The sequence below is a fragment of the Pectinophora gossypiella genome, chromosome 14 (assembly GCF_024362695.1).
Source record: "Pectinophora gossypiella chromosome 14, ilPecGoss1.1, whole genome shotgun sequence".
NCBI classification, from domain to species: Eukaryota; Metazoa; Arthropoda; class Insecta; order Lepidoptera; family Gelechiidae; genus Pectinophora; species Pectinophora gossypiella.
The window spans coordinates 2,475,317-2,497,247 of NC_065417.1; the positions used below are offsets into that span (position 1 = coordinate 2,475,317).

A 21,931-nucleotide genomic window follows, 5' to 3' on the forward strand; every position below is an offset into this window, starting at 1 on the left:
ATTCAGACCAGTGAAAATTCCTGTCGGAAAAATCATTTTCAGTTCCATACTTTTCCGACGGAATATACCACTTGATGTCAACTCGGAATCATGGTCTGGATCACCCTCAAAGTTTTCGTTACGATGTCACTACATAAACTGCCTATATATGTCCCACTGCTGGGCACAGGCCTCCCCTCAATCAACCGGAGGGGGTATGGAGCATACTCCACCACGCTGCTCCACTGCGGGTTGGTGGAGGTGTTTTTACGGCTAATAGCCGGGACCAACGTCTTAACGTGCCTTCCGAAGCACGGAATCATCTTACTTTTTCGGACAATCAGGTGATTCAAGCCTGAAAAGTCCTTACCAAACAAAGGACAGTCTCACAAAGTGATTTCGACAATGTCCCCATCGGGAATCGAACCCGGACCTCCAGATCTTGAGCCTAACGCTCTAACCACTAGACCACGGAGGCTGTTATCACTAACACTCTGTATATTACATAAATGTAAAATGCACCTCTTTTAATAAAGTCAGACGAAAAAAATAATTAGAGTGATCAACAAGTGGTTTTCTTCTTCTATCGTGTGGGTCGAGAGATGGGTTACCAAGTTACCAACCTTATCAACTCTGGTGTCAGGGTTACTGTTGAGCCGCTTTAGGCCCCTGATATGGCTCATGTAACGGCTACGTACTTTATTATTTGAGAGTTGTGAGGGCTGGACTGAATACAGCCCGTGAGATCACTGCGGCCTTGACAGATCTATTGTGACCTAAGGCTACGTACTTACATCAGTAAGTAGTAACCCGGGACCAAAGCTTAACGTGCCTTCCGAAGCACGAATCATCTTACTTTCGGACAATCAGGTGATCAGCCCGTAATGTCCTAATTAAACTAGATCCCTAGTTTAAAAGTGACTTTTTGTTATATGTCCCTACCGGGATTTGTACCCGGGACTTCCGGATCGAGAGCCCAACACTCAACCACTGGATCACGAACGCTGTTACGCCAATGACGTGGTTGACGCGGTGAGAACCCCCAGAGCCCGAAGAACCCCCATTTGTTTGGTCAAGAAGTGAATATTTCGTAACTTCTTATATTCGAAATTCATTCTTTTGGTGGTTTTAATGTAAATATGGACTCTGGTTTCAAATTTAATTTTTATTATTATTGTTAGGGGCTTGGGTGTAGGAATTTTATTAAGAAAATAAAAGGAAATGCCTATTTACGAACGCTCATAAAACGTTCACGTTTGCTGTATTTTTTCGTTGCTGTTTTTATTTTAATTATTTCATTTTATACTGGAAAACCTTGTTCATTTAAAACATTCGTCAAGTGAGTTCATTAAAACGGTGTGTGCCATTTGCAAAAATTGGAGCGAAAAATGTGAAGTAATTTTCGCTTCCCTACCCTTTTTCATAATATTAACAAGTGAATCCGACTTACATTAAAACGGCACTAACAGGGAAGCAATGATCGAGCATATTTCAACTTTAAATATGCCGAGTAACCGACCATTCTGACTGATTTTTTTTTGACGTAACTTATTGTAGATTTGCCGCAAATGGCGTACGACAGGTCGACATGGCAATTTTCTAGTGACGTGACGTTTTCAATATCGATATATTGTTATTATGTATGTAACAAAATGTGAATAAAATAATAGCACGTTTTCATTTAAGTTAATATTTATTCATCTGAATCATCTAACGTTAATTTTATTTCTAAAATATTATTCTTAGTTTTCAATAAACTATTTATAATTTTGATTGACCATAAATATTTAGATTAGATTTCTTTTAAATCTATTGTTTTTCTTTTGTGTTAATGTTAATTTCTAATTCAATAAATTATGTGAGCGAGATTATAATCGATAAACGCGGTCGATACGGACTCGTGCGACACTAAGACTAAGACGCCGCGGAGACTGTGCGGGTGTGCGGGGCGACCCCGCCTCCGCGGCTCACCTCATGCCCCGATTGCCATGTCGACCTGTCCTCAACAGTACTTGGCCGGATTAAATGAATCGAAGAGAATACATACTTGTAACGAAAACTTTCAGGGACGATTCAGACCATGATTCTGAGTTCATATCAAGTAAAATTTTCCGACACAAAATTCATGTTTATTATTTTGTGATTTTTAATTATTTTCAAGTCTATACTTTTGCGTAAGTACCTACATCATCATCATCACCATTGGCCTTATACGTCTGTTTCAGACGATTTATGATTGCACTTGATATTAACTCAGAACCACGAGCTGAATCACCGTGCACCCTCAATCACTCGGCAACCTCAGGCCTGTTGTCTTAAACGTTGTACCGGGTGAGAGCCTTCAGCGCTCCCCATTTGTCCGGCCAAGTAGTTAATGCCATCTGCGGCAAATCTACAATAAGTCACGTCAAAAAAATAAAATAAAAAAAAGCTGAATGGTGATTCAAGAATACTGAGGGTGGTGACCCTCAGTATTCGGGGCGGTGTCATAAGAATAAAGACTTAATAAAAAACTCACTACGTATTTACAATAGGTTACTTGGCAACCTAGTCAAATGAGATACTTTGTACAATCGTCAAAACGAAAGTTTTCTTTGGAGTTTGTATGAAAATACCGTCCTGTGACGTCATCAATAAAAGCGGTATAATCATATCAGCATTATCCTGTTTTCACGGTCCGCTTACCTAACCTGAAGATTTATTAGGTCCGGTTTTTAACAAAAGCAACTACGTGTCTGACTTTCCAACCCCGAAGGGAAAACCAGCCCAATACAGGTTAGGTCACATTCACTTTTGTCATAAATCTGGGGGGTTTCTGAAGGACTTTCTTCACCGCTGAGCACGTGATAAAATTTAGTGATCCATACATGAATTCGAAAACAATTTCGATATTAGTTTGATATTTTATGTGAGTTAATTACAGGTTTGTCTATGATGTCGTTGTTGACAATTGCAACATAAAAATACCTTTTTAAAAAAAAGGTTATAAAAAATATTCATTCTTTACTATTTTTAAAATTAATATTGTATTCATCGAACTTCTCTTATTGTCGGACGTGTTTGTAACCTTTATAATTTCTACTTAAACCGAATTATATACGAAGTGGCAAAACAATCAGCGTTTCCTTTAATACAGTTTGCGAGTGGTGAAATAATCAGTCCACACACATTTTAACATGGTCCTTCGAGCCGGATCACTTCGTGTTCAAGAATTTTACCATCACACGACGATCACCGACAACGATCTAAGAGAGACGACGACATTATTTGTATACCATCAAGAGGATTGCGATACCTACCGTGCTGTTCAGTATATCGGGCCGGTCAACAACGTATCAAGAAGATTCTCATACAAGACAATCAAGACTTTTATTTCAGCAATTTTATTTCAGCATTATAATATATTTCGACGCTACATATTGTTTTTGCAACATAACCGTGAGTCAACAATTTATATTACTCCGGTCAAGAACATCGTCGCATCATTTTATTCAAGATTTTCATTCAAGACAGCAAAAATATTTTCAAGATTTCGCGCCGTTTTCGCTTCAAGAAACAAACGAAGATCGGCATACGTCACACGGAACGGAACAAAACGGTTTGACAAATATACTTCACGAACCTAGAAACCGCGCCAAAAGCACGACTTCGCGCGCGATCGTCCTTTTTTTATATTTTTTACTTTTTTATTTGTCTGTGGTTTCATTCATGACGCATGCGCGTTTTGTTTGACGGACGTTGATGCGTGTTATCCTCAGAACAATAACTAAAGCATAGAAGGAAGGCTAAAATAGCAACAGAACTCTATAATTCTGCTCTACTTTATCTTACGGAACCGGCGTAATGTTAGACAAAGACGCATATACAAAAATTGTTTCGTAATTTCGTAGGTTGTCACAAGTTTTTCATTGCCTAGTGTTGGGTTTCACTTTAGTAATATGTCGATAAAATTAAATTTACTTACAATTAATGTCGATAAATTTTTTTTACAAGATTTCTTTTTGTAGGATGCAATTATCTTCTTCTTGATGAAAGGAGACTCTGTCTCTGATAGGTAAGTATCTAACCATTTTTGGATTATATTGTCTGGTTTATATTAGTTTGGAGCTGCAGCTCACATTCAGGAAGGAAAGAAAATAGCCAACTGTTATCGTTTCATCGGTAAGTATTTTGTAATATTCGAATTTATTTATGATGTCATCCGCCGTGCACTGGTGTCGATCGACGTGCCGTGCAAATTGGAACCGCCGCCGCCGGGTCTAAGCCGCACAGACGGTAAGAGGCCCGATGGGGTCACGCCATAGACATAGAAAAGAGTATGGACTGGAAATACCTACAGAAAAAACGTGCCACTCTGTAAACATAAAATGGCGGTCTTTACTAGGGCTACAAGCTGTTTCAATACTAGGATTACCATACTCGTACCTACTAGATATAGCATTATACTTTAAAAAATACGGCATACAAGTATTCATAAGAGAACAGAAAGGGAAAGTAAAAGGTAGGTAGGTGGTGTACTGTATCTTTCGTGTAAAACTTGTAAGTATTGTATGTTGTGTGCAATAAAGTATATTTGTATTTGTAAAGGAAGGTTTAGTCAAGATTTATCTAAGTCGCTTACACAAATCTATAACATTCATTACATTCTTTATTGGGCGCAGTTCGTATCAACCTGGAGTGTTGGAGTAGGAGTAAATAAGAACAGGAGGTAAAATGAAATATAAATTAGATCGTAAATCTGTTCATTTTCATTAGCAAGTATTTATTTCACACGTTATTAATTATGTACATTATATTTACAATAAATACAAATTTATTAATTTCTAAACAGTGTCAATTTGCTTAGAAACTGTCTTTGTGACACCCTGTCACATTGTTTTTTTTTTTTCATTAAGTCGTTTGATCTTGAGGCGGGACTTGTTCAGCTTTTCTTTTAAATTTTTCATCTCGTCTTCTTGAACTGACTGAAATAAAGTTTAATAATAATGTTAAAATAGTATATGTACAAAATAATCTATAAAAATAAAAGTAAAATATATCTGATTTAAGTGCATTGTGCAGCTGGTTGAATTATACACTCTATATATGTATATCATATTAAAAATATAAAAAAAGAAAATTATTTGATATACCTTTTCATGTAAATCCAGTCGACACTTTTGGATTTAATATCTGAAATCAAAGATAATAATAATTTACTTATATAAAACGTGTACAACTCATAATTGTTTAGACATAAAACAACTACAGACTTAGTATATACTAAGTTTATTAAGTACATAATAATATGTAGTTGAATGATAGATAGTATAAACGTGTTGTGATAACATGATACAAATATCTTATCTATCTATCCAGCAGTGAGATGATGCAGGCTAGGCTGAAATTTAAATTTAAACACCATTTCATCTGTCTGATCTATAATGTTCAATGTAGGAATAGCATCGTCTCGAAGACGCCTCCACTTTGAATTAGGAACACACATAAATGAATCCGCAGTAAAATGTTTCGAGCAAATACGGCTGTACTTATTTGGAATCCAATTTCGTCTATTAATGCGAATTATCCATTCTTTCTCTTTGTTATCGTCTACAGGAAATCTAAAAATTAAAAGTATCGATAATTTTAGTACATCACTATGGACAATCAACATAACCTCAAATCAATTCCGTATTCATCGATGAAACGTATAATATAATGGATATCTCAAATATTTTATGCTACAAATCTATTCAGCAAAACATATTACTTTCCTAAAATTGTTCAGCAGTTCACATTTCACTAGAAAATTACAAAAAACTTACCGATGAAACGACAGAAGTTGTTGGCTATTTTCTTTTCTTCCTGAATGTGAGCTGCAGCCCCATACCATACAAGACATAATGTCACACAGTCGAGACACTCAATTATTTGATATAAATAAAAGTTTCTTTCCATTTATTTGGAAAAATATTGTTAAATTATCACTTAAAACAATCTGAACACAAGACACTCGTAAACACAGTTGACGCGACCGTGTCAAATAGTTCGGTAAATATAAGTAAAATCTTCTTATGTATGTTACTATGTATTTGGCCGAGTTAAAATGAGTCCAATAGGTCCAAATGACATTTCATGTTGTGACAACCTCGGAAAAAATGAAGCAAAGAGCGAATCATTTGTCCTTTTCTCACTCATAGTTTGTGTCGTAAGCTAGAAGAGAGCCGGTTTATAGTTTCTGAATTCTTATTTTAGCCTTCCTTCTATGCTTTAGTTATTGTTCTGAGGTGTTATCACTTGTTATCTTGTAAACTTTACTTGTAAAAAGTTCAAATAGTGTAATTGTGCAGTGAAATGGCGGAGAAATCTCATTCTACCAAGGGTTTAAAGGAGGCAGTGGCCTCGCGAGGTTACTTAAAAGGTACGCTCACTAGGTTATATCAATTTTGTATCAAAAAAGATGATGTGCTTAATACAGACATTGAAATTCTCGTTTCGAAACGTGAACGTTTAACTTCCACGTTTAAAGAGTATGAATCTCTCAATAAGTGCATCCTGGCTCTTAATCCTGATGACAACGAGGATTATACTGATACGGATAATAAATTCTATTACTGTATATGCACACTAGATCGTGAAATAAGGCGTCGTGAACCCCGCATAGAAAACCCGCCTCCGACCACTACAATGACTTCTCCAGCCACTCCACTGAGCAAAATTAATTTGCCACCAATAGAGCTTCCCACCTTCAGTGGTAAGTTTACTGATTATGTGCCCTTCATAAACTTGTATATGTCATTAATACACAATAACCCATCTCTGGATTGTGTACAAAAGTTGTACTATTTAAGATCATATGTAAAAAATGAGCCATTTGAAATGATTAAGAACTTGCCTTTGACCTCTGACAGTTATGAAAAAGCCTTAAATTTGTTAGATAAGCGTTTTAACAATAAGTTTAAAATTTTGAATGATCACATCCACACCATCTTGGATATCAAATCAGTGGTTAAGTCTACAGCTAGCTGCTTGAGAGAGTTTGTGGCTGTTGTCAGACAACACATAGCGGCCATTTCAAATCTTGATCCTAATGTAAAATACTGGGATGCTATAATATTGTGTATTCTGTCTCGAAAATTAGATACATATACTGCTCGGGCTTACCAGCTCGATAGAGACATGGAGAAGGAGCCAACGCTGAATGACTTCCTGAGCTTCCTCGATCAAAGAGCTCTGGCGCTGGAAAATGCTGAGCCAGGGAATGCTCAGTACCGGTCACCGAATGCAAAGGTGGTAACACATGTTACCAAGGAGGAGCAAGCCTGTGTATACTGTGAGTATAACCACAAGTTATTTACTTGCAAAAAATTCAATTTACTTCCAGTCAATGAAAGACTGAAATTTATTAATGACAAAAAGCTGTGCAACTTATGTCTGGGTGCGCATGCAGGAAAATGTAGGTATCACTTTCGCTGTTCAGTGTGCAAGAAGTCACATAATACTCTGCTACACTGTGACGAGAAGCCTATATCCGCCGCATCTCCTGTTACTTTGATGACAGGCAATTATAATAATGATGTTCTTCTTCCCACAGCAAAAGTAAAAGTCATTGCCCAAGATGGTACTGAGGTCCATCTTAGAGCCCTGTTGGACAGTGGCTCACAGCTATCATTCATCACCAGTGAAGCTGTACAACTGCTTGGATTTAAGCCAGCCCAAGTCGATACTAATGTTATAGGCATTACTAATGCTAAAAGCAATCTCAAATTCTGCCTGCCTTTAGATATACATTCAATGAATTTACCTTTTAAAACTATTGCAACATGCCACGTTGTTGATGCAATTACTTGCAAGCTGCCTCAGATTGAGTGGGATATGACAGGTTTCACAATTCCAGAGAACATTAAACTGGCAGACGACCAATTTAATGTGCCCGGTGACATACACCTCCTAATGGGCGCTGACATATTTTTTCAGATCCTGCTGCCGACGGAGTTACCCAGCAGCAGTCGAGCGACGCCGCATAGCGCGAGGCAACCCAGTCTCATCAACACTAAGTTCGGGTATATTATTGCAGGGAGTTTGCCACAAAGGAGTATCAACAAAGTCTGTAACAAGGTATCTTTAAAATGTATTACTTGTGAAGCTGATGTTGATAACACATTAACTCAATTTTGGAAGACTGAAAGTGTCCCACAAATATTTAATGAAACAAATTCAGAACAAGAACTGACTGAACATATTTTTCAAAATACTGTGCAGTTAAAGGATAAACAATTTGAAGTGGCCTTGCCTTTGAAGCTGCCTATCGGCGATATTAATGATACTTTAGGTGAATCCTTTCATTTTGCTTTAAAACGATTTTTGAATTTGGAGAAAAAATTACATAATAATCCCAATCTTTTCTCCGAGTATAAAAAGTTCATTGATGAATATATATCTCTAAACCATGGCCATTATGTAGACATTGAGCAGTATGACTTGAATAAAGATGCGGTGTACTTTTTACCCCATCATGCAGTAATTAAAGAAGGTAACAAAACAACAAAATTGCGAACAGTTTTCGATGGTTCAATGAAAACTAATAAGAAAGTTTCGCTTAATGACTTGTTAATGAATGGACCAATTGTTCAGAGGGACTTGTTCGATATTTTATTATTATTTCGTCTTGGTAATTATACTATTACGACTGATATAAAGCGCATGTTTAGAAATATAAAGGTGAGCCCTGAATACACTTCTCTTCAAAATATTTTATGGAGAGACGATCCTAATGATAGTGTCAGGTGCATTAGGTTAGATACAGTTACGTATGGCTTAAAAAGCTCGAGCTATCTAGCTACTCGCTGTCTCGATGAGCTTGCGAGGCTTCATGAACGCGATCTGCCATTGGCATCGTTCATATTAAAAAATTGTACATATGTCGATGACGTATTATACTCTGATAACGACTTAGAAAATATTATCGAAGCAAAATCGCAACTGCGCGACCTTCTTAACCATGGAAGTTTTCAAACTCACAAATGGTCTTCCAACGATACGCGGATATTAACTGATATTCCCACCTCTGATCAGCACTTTGACGACTTAGAATTGCAGGAAGACGATTGTAGTTTGAAGGCTTTAGGTCTTTGTTTAGTCATGAAAAGCGATCAATTTAAAATTTCATGCCCCGAGCCGTTCGATCAGAGCAAGGTGACAAAAAGGAAGATTCTAAGCTATATAGGAAAGTTTTACGATCCCATGGGTTTCGTCAGCCCCATCATCGTACAGGCTAAAGTAATAATGCAAAGACTATGGGCAGTCAATACTGACTGGGATGCTACAGTCCCCGATGACATTAAGAGGGATTGGTTAGAGTTTGTTTCGAGTCTGGCGGCCATGGAGCCAATATTGATAGATAGAAACTTATATATAACAGAGTCAGATACCATCGAGCTCATCGGTTTCTCAGACGCGTCCAGCTTGACAGCATATGGTTGCTGCGTGTACTTACGAGTCACTAACGCTTCAGGTAATGTGAGATTGCATTTACTCTGTTCAAAGTCCAGAATAAATCCACTTCGTGATACTAACATGACAGTGCCGCGCTTGGAACTTAACGCTGCCTTGCTGCTTTCTAAATTAATAAGGAAAGTCTACGACACGCTTACATTGAAGCTGAAAGTAAAACAAGTGTATTTATTCTCGGACTCGCAGATTGTCCTTGCTTGGCTTAATACCGAGCTCACACAGCTCCAAGCATATGTTGCGAACAGAGTAAAGGTAATACGTCAGCATACTGCTGCTCATAAATGGCTATACATAAATACTAAGGATAACCCCGCTGATTACATCAGCAGAGGAGTAAGTCCTGAAGAGCTCGGCTGTTGTGCAATGTGGTGGCATGGGCCTGAATGTCTGCATGATAGTAAGTACGATTTTCATTACAATGTAGACTTACCAGCAGTCTTGCCCGACTCCATACCGCCCGCAGCATTTTCCAGCAACCAGGTATCATCTACCCAAGGTAGTATTTTTGAGCATTTACTAAAATATTCTAGCATCCACAAAATGACGCGAATACTTGCATATGTCTTACGGTTTTGCAATAATGTTAATTCTAGTAAAACTAGCATTGTATATAAATATTTATCAAGCGCTGAATTGAGTAACGCTTTAATGTTGATTATAAAAAATGATCAACAAACTCATTTCAAACACGAAATAGAGTGTTTGCATAAAAAATGTATGGTAAAAGGTTCTTTACAGAGCTTGCATCCTTATATTGATAGCGAGGGGGTCTTACGAGTAGGCGGTAGGCTGCACAATGCAGACATATCTTACTCGCAAAAACATCCTATAATCTTACCCAAATCCTCTCAAGTCACTAGTTTGATTATAAGAAGTGAGCATGAAAGGCTTTTACATGCTGGTCCTAAACTATTGTTAGCTAATCTCCATCAGAGATATTGGATTGTGAATGGGCTTGTAGAAGTTAAGAAAATAACACAAAAATGTATGATTTGTTTTAGACAGAAGGCTACCGCGTCGCAACAGCTGATGGGGTCCTTGCCTACTGGGAGAGTGACAGCAACCTCACGTGCCTTCGAGAGGGTCGGAGTAGATTACGCTGGGCCAATAAACATAAAACTTTCACGCGTGAGACGATCCGTTATAGGTAAAGGTTATATCTGCGTTTTTGTATGCTTCACTACGAAGGCTATACACCTCGAGTTAGCATCAGATCTAACCACAGAAACCTATCTCGCGTGCTTGAAACGATTGGTTTCTAGAAGAGGATTACCCAAAGAAATCTACTCTGACAATGCTGCCACTTTCAGGTGTGCGAGGAACCAGTTAGTTGAGCTCTATAATCTGCAGTCATCACAAAGACACCAGGCTCAGGTATATGAATTTGCTGCCCAAAGGGCCATAGATTTCCATTTCATTCCTGCGTATTCGCCTACCTTTGGTGGTCTTTGGGAGGCTGCGGTGAAGAGTACCAAGTACCATTTAAAAAAGGTACTTCAAAATAATGTATTAACTTATGAACAGCTTAACACTGTTCTTACTGAGATTGAATGTATACTTAATTCTAGGCCTCTAATGCCATTGTCAACTTCAGATGTAAATGATTACACCTATTTGACACCTGGTCACTTTCTAATTGGAAATGCTCTTACTATGTATCCTGAAAAAGACATTAATAACATTCCAATTAATAGATTAAAGTTTTGGCAACAATGTATACAGATAAAACAATCATTCTGGAAATTGTGGCATAAACAGTATTTAAATGTTCTCCAGAACCGCCCTAAGTGGCGCATTGAGCAGTCTGACATTAAAGTCGGTACTCTAGTCATACTGAAAGAGGACAATACCCCCTCTGCCACATGGCCTATGGCCAGAGTTACTAATGTCTTTCCTGGAAAGGACAATAAAATTAGAACTGTAGAAGTAACTACCTCAAATGGGAAAAAACATACCCGTGCTATTAATAAGGTGTGTATATTGCCTATTAGCGATTAATATTATTTTATTTTTACTTTTTTTCTAAGGTTAAAGTTATACCTATCTTTTTTTAAGTGGAGTATGTAAACTTAATGTTTAAATTCATTTTTTTAATTCATTTATAAAAACTCATAAGTAAAATTATTTGAGATAAGTTTCTTATGTGCACTCTCAATTGTAAGCTTTCATTAGTGTTGTATTATGAATTGTATAATGTTTAAAAGTTGATGCACTTTCTTTCATTTTGTGATAAATTTTATACATTAACTTTCATGTTTAGATTTTTGACACTGTTACAGTAATTTTTGTTAAAGTTGACATGCTTTCGTACAATATTTCATATTGGGAGTCTGTTGTATATGTTTAAAGTTCATGTGCCTTCATCCAGTTTAGGTTGATGTATAGAAATTGTATAAGTTTAAGTTTTGATAACTTTACTTCTCGAGGCGCAGCATGTTGACAATTGCAACATAAAAATACCTTTTTAAAAAAAAGGTTATAAAAAATATTCATTCTTTACTATTTTTAAAATTAATATTGTATTCATCGAACTTCTCTTATTGTCGGACGTGTTTGTAACCTTTATAATTTCTACTTAAACCGAATTATATACGAAGTGGCAAAACAATCAGCGTTTCCTCTAATACAGTTTGCGAGTGGTGAAATAATCAGTCCACACACATTTTAACAGTCGTTAAGCACTTGGCTGAAAACAATAAGGGGGCTATGTAATAAGTATTTAGATGGTGTAATCTCTATGTGTGTGTGGTGGAGTATGCTCCATACCTCCTCCGATTGATTGAGGGAGGCCTGTGCCCAGCAGTAGGACGTATATAGGCTGTTTATGTATGTATGTATGTAATCTCTATGAGAAAAATGGACAGCCGCAGAATGTTTGCCTATGATGTCGTTAAGGATTTGGCTTATACAATAAGGGGGCTATGTAATAGGTATTAAGATAGTGGAATCTCTATGAGAAAAGCGAACAGACGTAGAATTTCACCATACGATGCTAAAATTCTAACAAAATCGCGTGACCCAAAAACGTGCCGAGTTCCGCTAACCGACAACAGATTGGATATATAAGCGGTATGACAGCTCTACAGAAACAGTGGCCCCGATTCCCGCAGACTCCTCCTAATTTTACTTTAAGTTATACCTGTAATTTTCTTATCCACGGAAAATGAAAGGGACGGATGATTGACAGCTCTTAACTTTAGGAAGAATGTGCAAATGAATGAATAACCCGGGCGAATCAAAAAGGTATCTCGCTGGTATGCCACGTTTGACGTATGCTGTCAACATAATTCAGTCTGTTTATTGGCCAATGTGAAATTTTTAGACGGTTGTTTTAGATTTGTGCTTAAAATTGACGTGTGTTCCATAAATTTTATGCTTATCGATTACCCGTCTCTTTCCCTTTCGGCGGATAAGAAAATTACAGATATAACTTAAAGTAAAATTAGATGGTGTTTACAGGAATTAGCACCAGTATACAGATAATCTACAAATGCGGTTAGTAAATGCGAAGATACAGCCCGGACGCTGTGTGGCGCTTTATCCTTGCGTGCGACGAGACAGACAGCCCGCATACGTTCTCTTACTCCTTCATAGCTTAGATCTTAAAATATACTAAAGTAGCTCCCATCGAGGGGGTGAGGTAAATCAAGCTTATATCGGCGCGGGGCGGAGAATGTCCTTTCTATACATAGTATTGTTATTTATTATATATCAAAGATGACGCAGCTTTACTTTTTAGGGTTCCGTAACTTAAAAGTAAAACGCAATTTTAATTTGGTTAATTATCGAGCTGATTAGTTGTACATAACATAAGCTCACGACTGTATCTCAAATAGGGTAGTCAGAGGTACATCCATCGCAAGATAAACTAAGTATCCACACGTCACCGAGCTTTTTGTTAGACCAACGTGATAGGTGGTGACTTGGTGAGCCGTATCCGTGTTACTGAAAAGTCCGGTACCGGGGTTCGAACCGGCGTTCCCTGCTTGAGAAGCAAGCCTGTGTACCATAAGACCACACTGACTATAAGTTTTCACACAGAGAAGTGTGTTTTCGGACATAATGTGTCTTAACCGGTCTTAACGGCCTCCGTGGTCCAGTGGTTGAGCGTTGGGCTCACGATCCGGAGGTCCCGGGTTCGAATCCCGGTGGGGACATATCACAAAAATCACTTTGTGATCCCTAGTTTGGTTAGGACATTACAGGCTGATCACCTGATTGTCCAAAAAGTAAGATGATCCGTGCTTCGGAAGGCACGTTAAGCCGTTGGTCCCGGTTACTACTTACTGATGTAAGTAAGTAGTTGTTACATGAGCCATGTCAGGGGCCTCTGGCGGCTCAATAGTAACCCTGACACCAGGGTTGATGAGGTTGGTACTCCACCTCACATCCCACACGGTAGAAGAAGACCGGTCCCTAATTATTGGGTCGATATTCCCTTCGGGTTGGTGGAAGATCCGATTGGTAACCACTTCTGTAAACACCAGTCCACTTCTGATTTACCTAAAGGTTATTTACTTACTCAGATACTTATATAGGTATACTATGGGCAGTGAAAAGGTTTAATATTTTTATTGGACCACGTTTGATGAGCAAATAAATAATTAATTGTGAATTTAGATAAGCGAATATTGTAAAAACAGGACAATGCTAGGGAGTTGATGAGGTGTTTAGTTGCAGCACTATGTATATATATCCCCGTATATATACCCGCGCACGTCACGAGCGAAAATAGCGCACACTGACACGCACCACGTGCGTCTCTTGAATCATATCTCCACATATTGTCGTGTCTATTGTTATACTATTTGCTATAAATTACACTTAAATACAGTTTATTTTGGGAATTGGATAACATTCTATTAAACACGAGTACTCATTAAAGATCGAGTCATAGTATTTCTTTTCTCTGTTTGCTTTAGTTCATCTTGCGATGGATGTACCTTCGACTACACCTATTTGGCTACATGACAGTTGTAACAATAAAATATGAATTATGTCGGATGTGGTAGTTTATCATTTAACGATAATTATCCAATAATCCTTTTTTATTAAGATCATTTTTAAATATTTTATTTTTACATAATAAGAATGCGTTTTTTTATCTGTGTAAGTATTACAAAACCCGAAACACGAGCGGCCATGGTTGAGCTTCGTGTAACGTCACATTTGACAAAATAAACAAAAACTATCTGTCAGGTTTCAAGTGATACTGTTTGATAGTTTATTTGACGTCACTGGGCAAAATGTCATGTGACCAACCGTTTCGAAATTTAAAATAATTGAAGAAAAATGTGTTTTTTTTTTTTATATAGAGCTTTTTCGAGAAAATAAAATATTTTAAGAGGTAGAAAATGAGCAATGTGAGTAATGTATACACTTAATTAATGTACTTACCAATGACATGTAGCTTACGTTACCAATAAAGATTTGTATTTGTATTTGCAATTTTATTTTTTTAAATACTTATCCGAAAACTGTTAACACTTTCAAGGACAGAACGTCCACGGACGTTCCGATTCCAAGGTGTCATACTACCTATTATGAACCATCAATGAGCCATGGTCTCTGTCCGTGAAAGTGTTAAGTAGCCAATTGGAATGTAATCATGAGCTTATGTTATGTTTCACACGGCTACCTATCCCGATAGGGATTGTGTTACGACCAGAGTTAAAATGGCCACATCGAAGCAATTCATCTAAGAAAGCAATATTGCTATTTGACATTTGTTTGCATTTACGTTTATAAGCGCAAATGTCAAATTGCAACATTGCTTTCTTAGATGAATTACTTTGATGTGGCCATTTCAACCCCCCTTGTTATTATAATATGAAACACGGCGAATCATCAAAACCATTATGCAACCAAATTACGGAGTCACTTTGTCACTATCACCACTGATTATTGCCTCGGCGTCGGTTTTGAACGTGAGCTGAAAATTTGATGGACCAGAGACGGATGTAGGGATAAGATGCAAAGGACTATTTTTCCGTAGTCGGGTATAAGTTTTTAAACTTATATTTTTATTTATATTACGTTGGGGTCATGTTTATTAAGATAACACGCTTTCATTATATATTTATGCAAGATTTGAAGATGTAGCCCCCGGAATTATGTTAAAACTAAACACAAGCAAACCCGTAAGTAAAAGCTTGTAATCATGGCACTTGCAACAGTGTTGAAATATCGGGAGTCTCATATCCCCATTTAAACGCGGTAAGAACCCGTTATTATGTGTTTTTATTAAGCCTGTAATATATACATGCATATACTGCAACTTGCAAATTAAGCCCTTTCATTTGATACCCAACACAGTATCATTGGAAGATTTTTTATTTTTGTCCTTATTTTATGTCCTTTAGAGGGCGGCACATTAAATCTAGCGTGACGCCACATAGCCTATAACCACCGGACAATCAAGACGCTTCTAGTGACACCTCATTTATTAAATTCTGACAAGTGGTTAGTAAGTTAGGTGGGAACATACGTGCATACATACATACATAGCGCTCAAACACATAACCCTCCTTTTTGCCTCGCAGTCGGGTAAAAAAGGAAAGTAAGCGTGATTTTAATGTGTGTATTATATGAATCCCCGGGTCCCGGGTTCGATTCCCGGTGGGGACATATCGCAAAATTACTTTAAGGTCCCTAGTTTGGTTTGATTGTCCGAAAATAAGATGATCCGTGCTTCAGAAAGCACGTTAAGCCGTTGGTCCCGGTTACTAATTACTGATGTAAGTAAGTAATCGTTACATGAGCCATGTCAGGGGCCTTTGGCGGCTGAATAGTAACCCTGACACCAGGGTTGATGAGGTGGAGACCTCACAACCCACACGATAGAAGAAGATGAATGGCATAAGGTGACTTGAGTGTGAGTGTCTAAATCTCATTACAATATCGTATCACTATTAAGGTAGTGTTTCGTAATAGTTTTCATTTTAGCTAAGCCCTGGATGCATGTCTGTGTATCATTGCCAATTTCAGCCGAAAAGGCAGCCAATTTGTTGCAGCTAATAAGCAATATGCGACGTTTTCGAGGTTTACTCCCGAGCGCATGGCATTTTCATTATATTGGTAAAATACCCTTTCGCGTGGAACAACAACGCGTTTATATTTTATTTGTAGAAGGTTGCCTGCAAGAGATTGCTCGCGTTGGGTGCCTCATGACGGGTACAGGCGTCGTGGTAGACCTCAAGAGATGGCGTGACGACTTGGACGCTTGCCGGACGGACTGGCCGGAGTACACACAGGACCGCGAAAATTGGAAAGAGGAAGTAGGCTAGATTGGATTAGATTAGCCTGCAAGAGATTGCTATCTAAGCAAAAGAACACTCATTATAACACGTATTGATGTATTGTCATCATCATCAGCTTATTAACGTCCCCACTGCTGGGGCACGGGCCTTCCCTATGGATGGATAGGGAGATCGGGCCTTAAACCACGCGGGCCCAGCGCGGATTGATGGTTATTAACGACTGCTAATGCAGCCGGGACCAACGGCTCAACGTGCCTTCCAAAGCATGGAGGAGCTCGAGATGATAACTGTTTTTTTTTTTTGTGGTCACCCACCTTAACTTCAACAATCGTAGACCGAGCGCGTTTACCGCTGCGCCACCGAGCTCCTCATTTGATAGAGTTGATGTATTGTATTGTAACACAAAACATTAAGCTCACGACTATATCACAATTGGAGTGTTCAGAAATGCATCTATCGAAAGATGAACTCAGGCAGGACCCACACCTCACCGAGCTTTCCGTTAGACCAACATGATTGGTGGTAAGCCGTTTCGCCGACTATAATGATCGAGCCAACTGTGTTCGTGACTACTGCGATTAATTATTTGGTATTGTATTTTTTTGTGACAACTGACGCGGAAATAATATATTATATATTTATAAATTCGTGAGCATAACGCTCTAACTACTAGACCACGGAGGTTGTTAGCCGTTGGTCCCGGCTATTAGCCGTAAAAACACCTCCACTAACCTGCAGTGGAGCAGCGTGGTTGAGAATGCTCCATACCCCCTCCGCTTGATTGAGGGGAGGCCTGTGCCCAGCAGTGGGACGTATATAGGCTGTTTATGTTATAAATTCGTATCCAACATAAGTGACTGTAGTTCCTACACGGAAGGGGAAGAGGATGAAGAGCCCTAAAAAAAGGGATGCTTTTTACTTTCATTTGATAGGTCACTCCAAAAATCAAGTGCCGTGACCCCGACAATGACCTCAATATCTCGCGTCATGGGTCATAAAGTTTTGGGTAAAAACCCTTTGCGGACCTTCGATATATAGTTACAAAAATCTTGGCCCCGACTTCTGGGTCCTTCGACCTTTTTAGAGCATGTACAGGCGCACACACAAGCGTACAGTCAAGTACAATATTATATATCCACTCTCTTCTTATCGTGTGGGTTGTGAGGTGGAATACTAGCCTCATCCACTTTAGAACCCGCATTATATGTTTGAAATTTTGTGAAAATTGGATAATGTGACAAGGTAGATACTAAAGCGTATAGAATACAAATTAATGCCGGTGACATAACGCCTATCGTATTTTTTTTAAAGAATACGATATAGATGAGCGAAGGCCCCGACATCTATACATGGTGTTAATGACATCGTAACGAATACTAAGGAGGATGATTCTGACCATGATTCTGAGTTAATATCAAGTGGAATTTCACATCGGAAAATTCATGATTTTTTTAAAATTATTTTCAGTTCCATACTATTGCAACGGAAAAATCTACTTGATATCAACTCAGAATCATGGCCTGAATCGTCCCTCAAAGTCTTCGTTACGATGTCCCTAACATCCTGTATATACCGGCGTATGAATGTATATTACATACACACAAAATAATATACACATTGGAAAAGTTCCGGTATGCATGTCAGTTACCTATAAACGCACACAACACTGACTAAAATAATCATAAAAAGTAGAAACTAAAGTTAACAAATTAAATAAAACAATGATTGAAAATAAATTTTAAAAACATTAATCGTGTAAACTTTTTTTAAATAATATTTGAATGTTTACGCGGTTATTATCATAATTAAAGCACATAATAACGGGTTCTTACCGCGTATAAATGGGGATATGAGACTCCAGATATTTCGACACTGTTGTGTGTTGGTAAGAACCCGTTATTATGTGCTTTAATATTTGAATGGTATGAAAAAAAAGAAAAAAAAAACGAAAACTAAAACTATTGTAAAAAAAACTTAGCAATAGATAGGTACATAAAATTATTAGTGCTGTGAGATAAGTTTCAGCATTTTACTTTTGGAATTAAATAAATGAATCGTGGTGGATGTCCACATCATTCTTAAACAACAATTCGTGGAATTTCGAGAATATTCTAGAAACCAGATTATGTAGGCCTAGGTTAGTTCTAGAACTTGAATTATACTATACAATTAAATATAGTTAGCTATACAAGCTAGCTAGTTAGAAGAGCTTAAAGAGAAGGTGAACGTCGTGTCTTATAAGGTAGTGAAGGAATTGGTCTTTGATAGAAAAAAAATGCGAAAGCTACACCGACAAGAGCGTGGCTCTGAAAGTTAGCGTAATTTTGTACGTCGCGGTTTATCGACGGCACTTATATATTAATGCACGAAATACACTTTTTATCTTCCGTCTCCTGCCTATCTTCATATCTATCTTCCGCGTTAAAGGGCGTTTTAAAGCGCGTCATCACCATGCTTCGCACGTAGGGAAAGGAACGCGGCTCGTTATTGGTTGCCGCCGAAACGTGGTCTGTTTTAAACATTGAATAAAAGCAATAATGTAAAGAGAACGCAATGAAGGAAGCCACGATGATCTTATAGCTGCACAGAAACTCGTATTTTTTTAAAAATACAGTGTTAGTAAAACCGTAACAAATACTGACGGGGATGATTCAGACCATTCTTTCTCTCTTTATAACAGTGTCTGCAAGTTCTTTTTATTAGTTGTGGCTCCGCCCATCCCATTTGGGATTACGGGCGTGAGTATGTGTCAATTTTACCCCAAAGCTGAAAAAAACTAAACAACCAGTAGCCCATCCATATCCAAGATTGGCAAACCGCAGTAATTGGCCAAGTTATGGCCTATATGTTTTACTTCCCAGCTTAAAAACTCCTTCGGGAGACAGTAAAAGCCTGTGAAGGCTTGAAACTTTCCGCTTTACTGCTTCAAGTGTTCATGTATAACGAGCCTGGTTTGAAACGAGCGTAGGGAGACAACTTCTTGAGCCCTTTAGGGTTGCACCACATCTATTCTGTCATTCAGAAACATCATTTACTAAAGCGAGAGGAAGCAACCGCATGTTTTTTTTTTGACGTGACTTTTTTATAGATTTGCCGCAGATGACATTAACTACCTGGCCGGACAAATGGGGAGCGCTGAGGGCTCTCACCCGGTATAAAATTTAAAACAACAGGCCTGAGGGTGCTCAGTTTATATATTTTTAAGTATTTGTTGTAGCGGCAATAGAAATACATTAGTTAGCTAGTGCTATTAGTAGTAAGGGAAAAAGACAAATACTGAGAATTATTGAGGACAGAAGAGGCAAGATGATTGGACACCTAATAAGACACGACGAATTTATTAAAAACGTTATAGAAGGAAAGCTAGAAGGAAAGAGAGGAAGGGGAAGACCAAGAAGAGCGTACATAGAACAGATTAAAGAAAAAACGTCGTGTCTTATAGGGAAGTCAAGGAATTGGCCTTTGATAGACTGGAATGGAAAATACTGCACCGACAAGAGCGTGGCTCTTAAATTGATGATGATGATAAGAAATACATTATCAGTATTGCGTATGGCAGACAAAAATAAAATATCCTGCGTGGATCATATCCAGCTTAAGATCCCCTAGCCAAGTCTCTGCCGCATCCGTCACACAATGCAACTCGGCTATGCCACCTGGGAACCGGTGTAGAGGGCACGCTTTCACTATGTGAGATAAGGTTTGATCCGGGTAACCACATAGAAATACATCATTTGTGAAGATTTTAACCATCTGACTATCACGGTTCTTGAGATACGGCCTGGGGCCTATTTAATAAAACTTACAATTGTAAATTACAATGACAATTTGATGTACATTGCGGAGTGTGTGATCACGAATATTTTGCAGTTTCATATTAGCTACGTAATGAACACCAAATTGTCATTGTAATTTAAAATTACACACACGCACGCGCGCACAGACACACACACACACATACACACACACACTCTCACACACACACACACACACACACACGCACACGCTCACAAACAATTTTAAAATTTTTGTCTTATGTATCATCAAATCTCATCTCTGCTAATTTGTGTTATATAAACATAAAATAAGTAGCTATAGACACTAATCATCCGAGGGGGGAGCCTGGGGTTCTGTACTACAAGCTAACGCTTCTCACAGACCCCAGTCTCTCTCACCAACAACTGTATCATAATCTTGTTTTATTGTTAATTACCAATTATCGTGTTGATGTGAGAGTAATAAACATATTAAAAAAAAATTGTAAGTTTTATAAAACAGGCCCCTGGTGACAGACGGACGGACAGACGGAGTCTTAGTAGTCCCGTTTTTTATACATTTAGATCTATGAGGTGCTGCCAGAGGTGGTTCAACCCTTAAGCGCTAGTTTTATATCGAAGAAGACTGTCTTTTGTTGGGGTGTTAAGTTTCTTGTCTTCTCAATGTTTCATCCGGGCGAAATTATTTAAACCTAAAAATAAATTAAAAAAAAAAACAGCCAGAGCCGTTTCGCAATTTTAAAACATTAAACAATAAATTTATTTTTAAATTACTATACCTAAATTAAATGCAAATAATAAAATTATTATCACAAATTAAGTTTTAATTAATAAGTAAGTACTAATTGGAAAAAACTTTTTAAATCTCCTTCTATCGTGTGGGTTGTGAGGAGGATTATCAACCTCATCAACCTTGATGTCAAGGTTACTATTGAGCCGCCAAAGGCCGCTGACATGACTCATGTAACGACTACGCACTTACATCAGTAAGTAGTAACCGGGAACAACGGCTTAACGTGCCTTCCGAAGCACAGTTCCTTTTACTTTCGAACAATCAGGTGATCAGCCTGTACTGTTCTAACCAAACTAGGGATCACAAAGTGATTTTTGTGATATGTCCCCACCGGGATTCGAACCCAGGACCTCGATCGCTCAACCACTAGACCACGGAGGCCGTATACTTTTTAAATAATACTCATTATAATACAATAATACACCACACAATCTTAAAAGAATCAACAAAACATTATTTTTTAATGTTTCCAATTCTAGCATAAAATGAAAATCCTAATTCCAAACATCTTGCTTTAACAAAGAGGGATACAAAGTAGAGAAGCAACATCAATACAACACAAAGTTACCGCTGAAGCTAGAGCGCTCATTCTGAAGTTGTTTAGTTATAAACTCTGTAGTGAAGCTAAGCAG

General features: G+C 38.0%; 2 protein-coding genes and 1 long non-coding RNA gene across 3 annotated transcripts in view; 1 reads left to right on the forward strand and 2 right to left on the reverse strand.

The window, feature by feature from the left end:
- Nucleotides 1-21,931, reverse strand: part of LOC126372516 (GTP-binding protein REM 1) — a 195,071-nt gene that overhangs the window by 135,547 nt on the left and 37,593 nt on the right. The gene's annotated exons all lie outside the window — the stretch shown is intronic.
- Nucleotides 3,279-12,079, forward strand: LOC126372575 (uncharacterized). The gene is made up of 5 exons (XM_050018403.1): nucleotides 3,279-3,724; nucleotides 6,246-6,379; nucleotides 6,590-6,712; nucleotides 7,100-7,291; nucleotides 7,936-12,079. The coding sequence occupies exons 2-5, from the start codon at nucleotides 6,313-6,315 to the stop codon at nucleotides 7,983-7,985; spliced, it is 432 nt and encodes a 143-aa protein (XP_049874360.1). The 5' UTR covers nucleotides 3,279-3,724; nucleotides 6,246-6,312; the 3' UTR covers nucleotides 7,986-12,079.
- On the reverse strand, nucleotides 3,729-6,162 carry LOC126372595 (uncharacterized). The gene is made up of 3 exons (XR_007567186.1): nucleotides 5,784-6,162; nucleotides 5,112-5,151; nucleotides 3,729-4,943 (listed from the first exon to the last, which is right to left on the reverse strand). It is a non-coding gene; the product is annotated as an uncharacterized LOC126372595 (long non-coding RNA).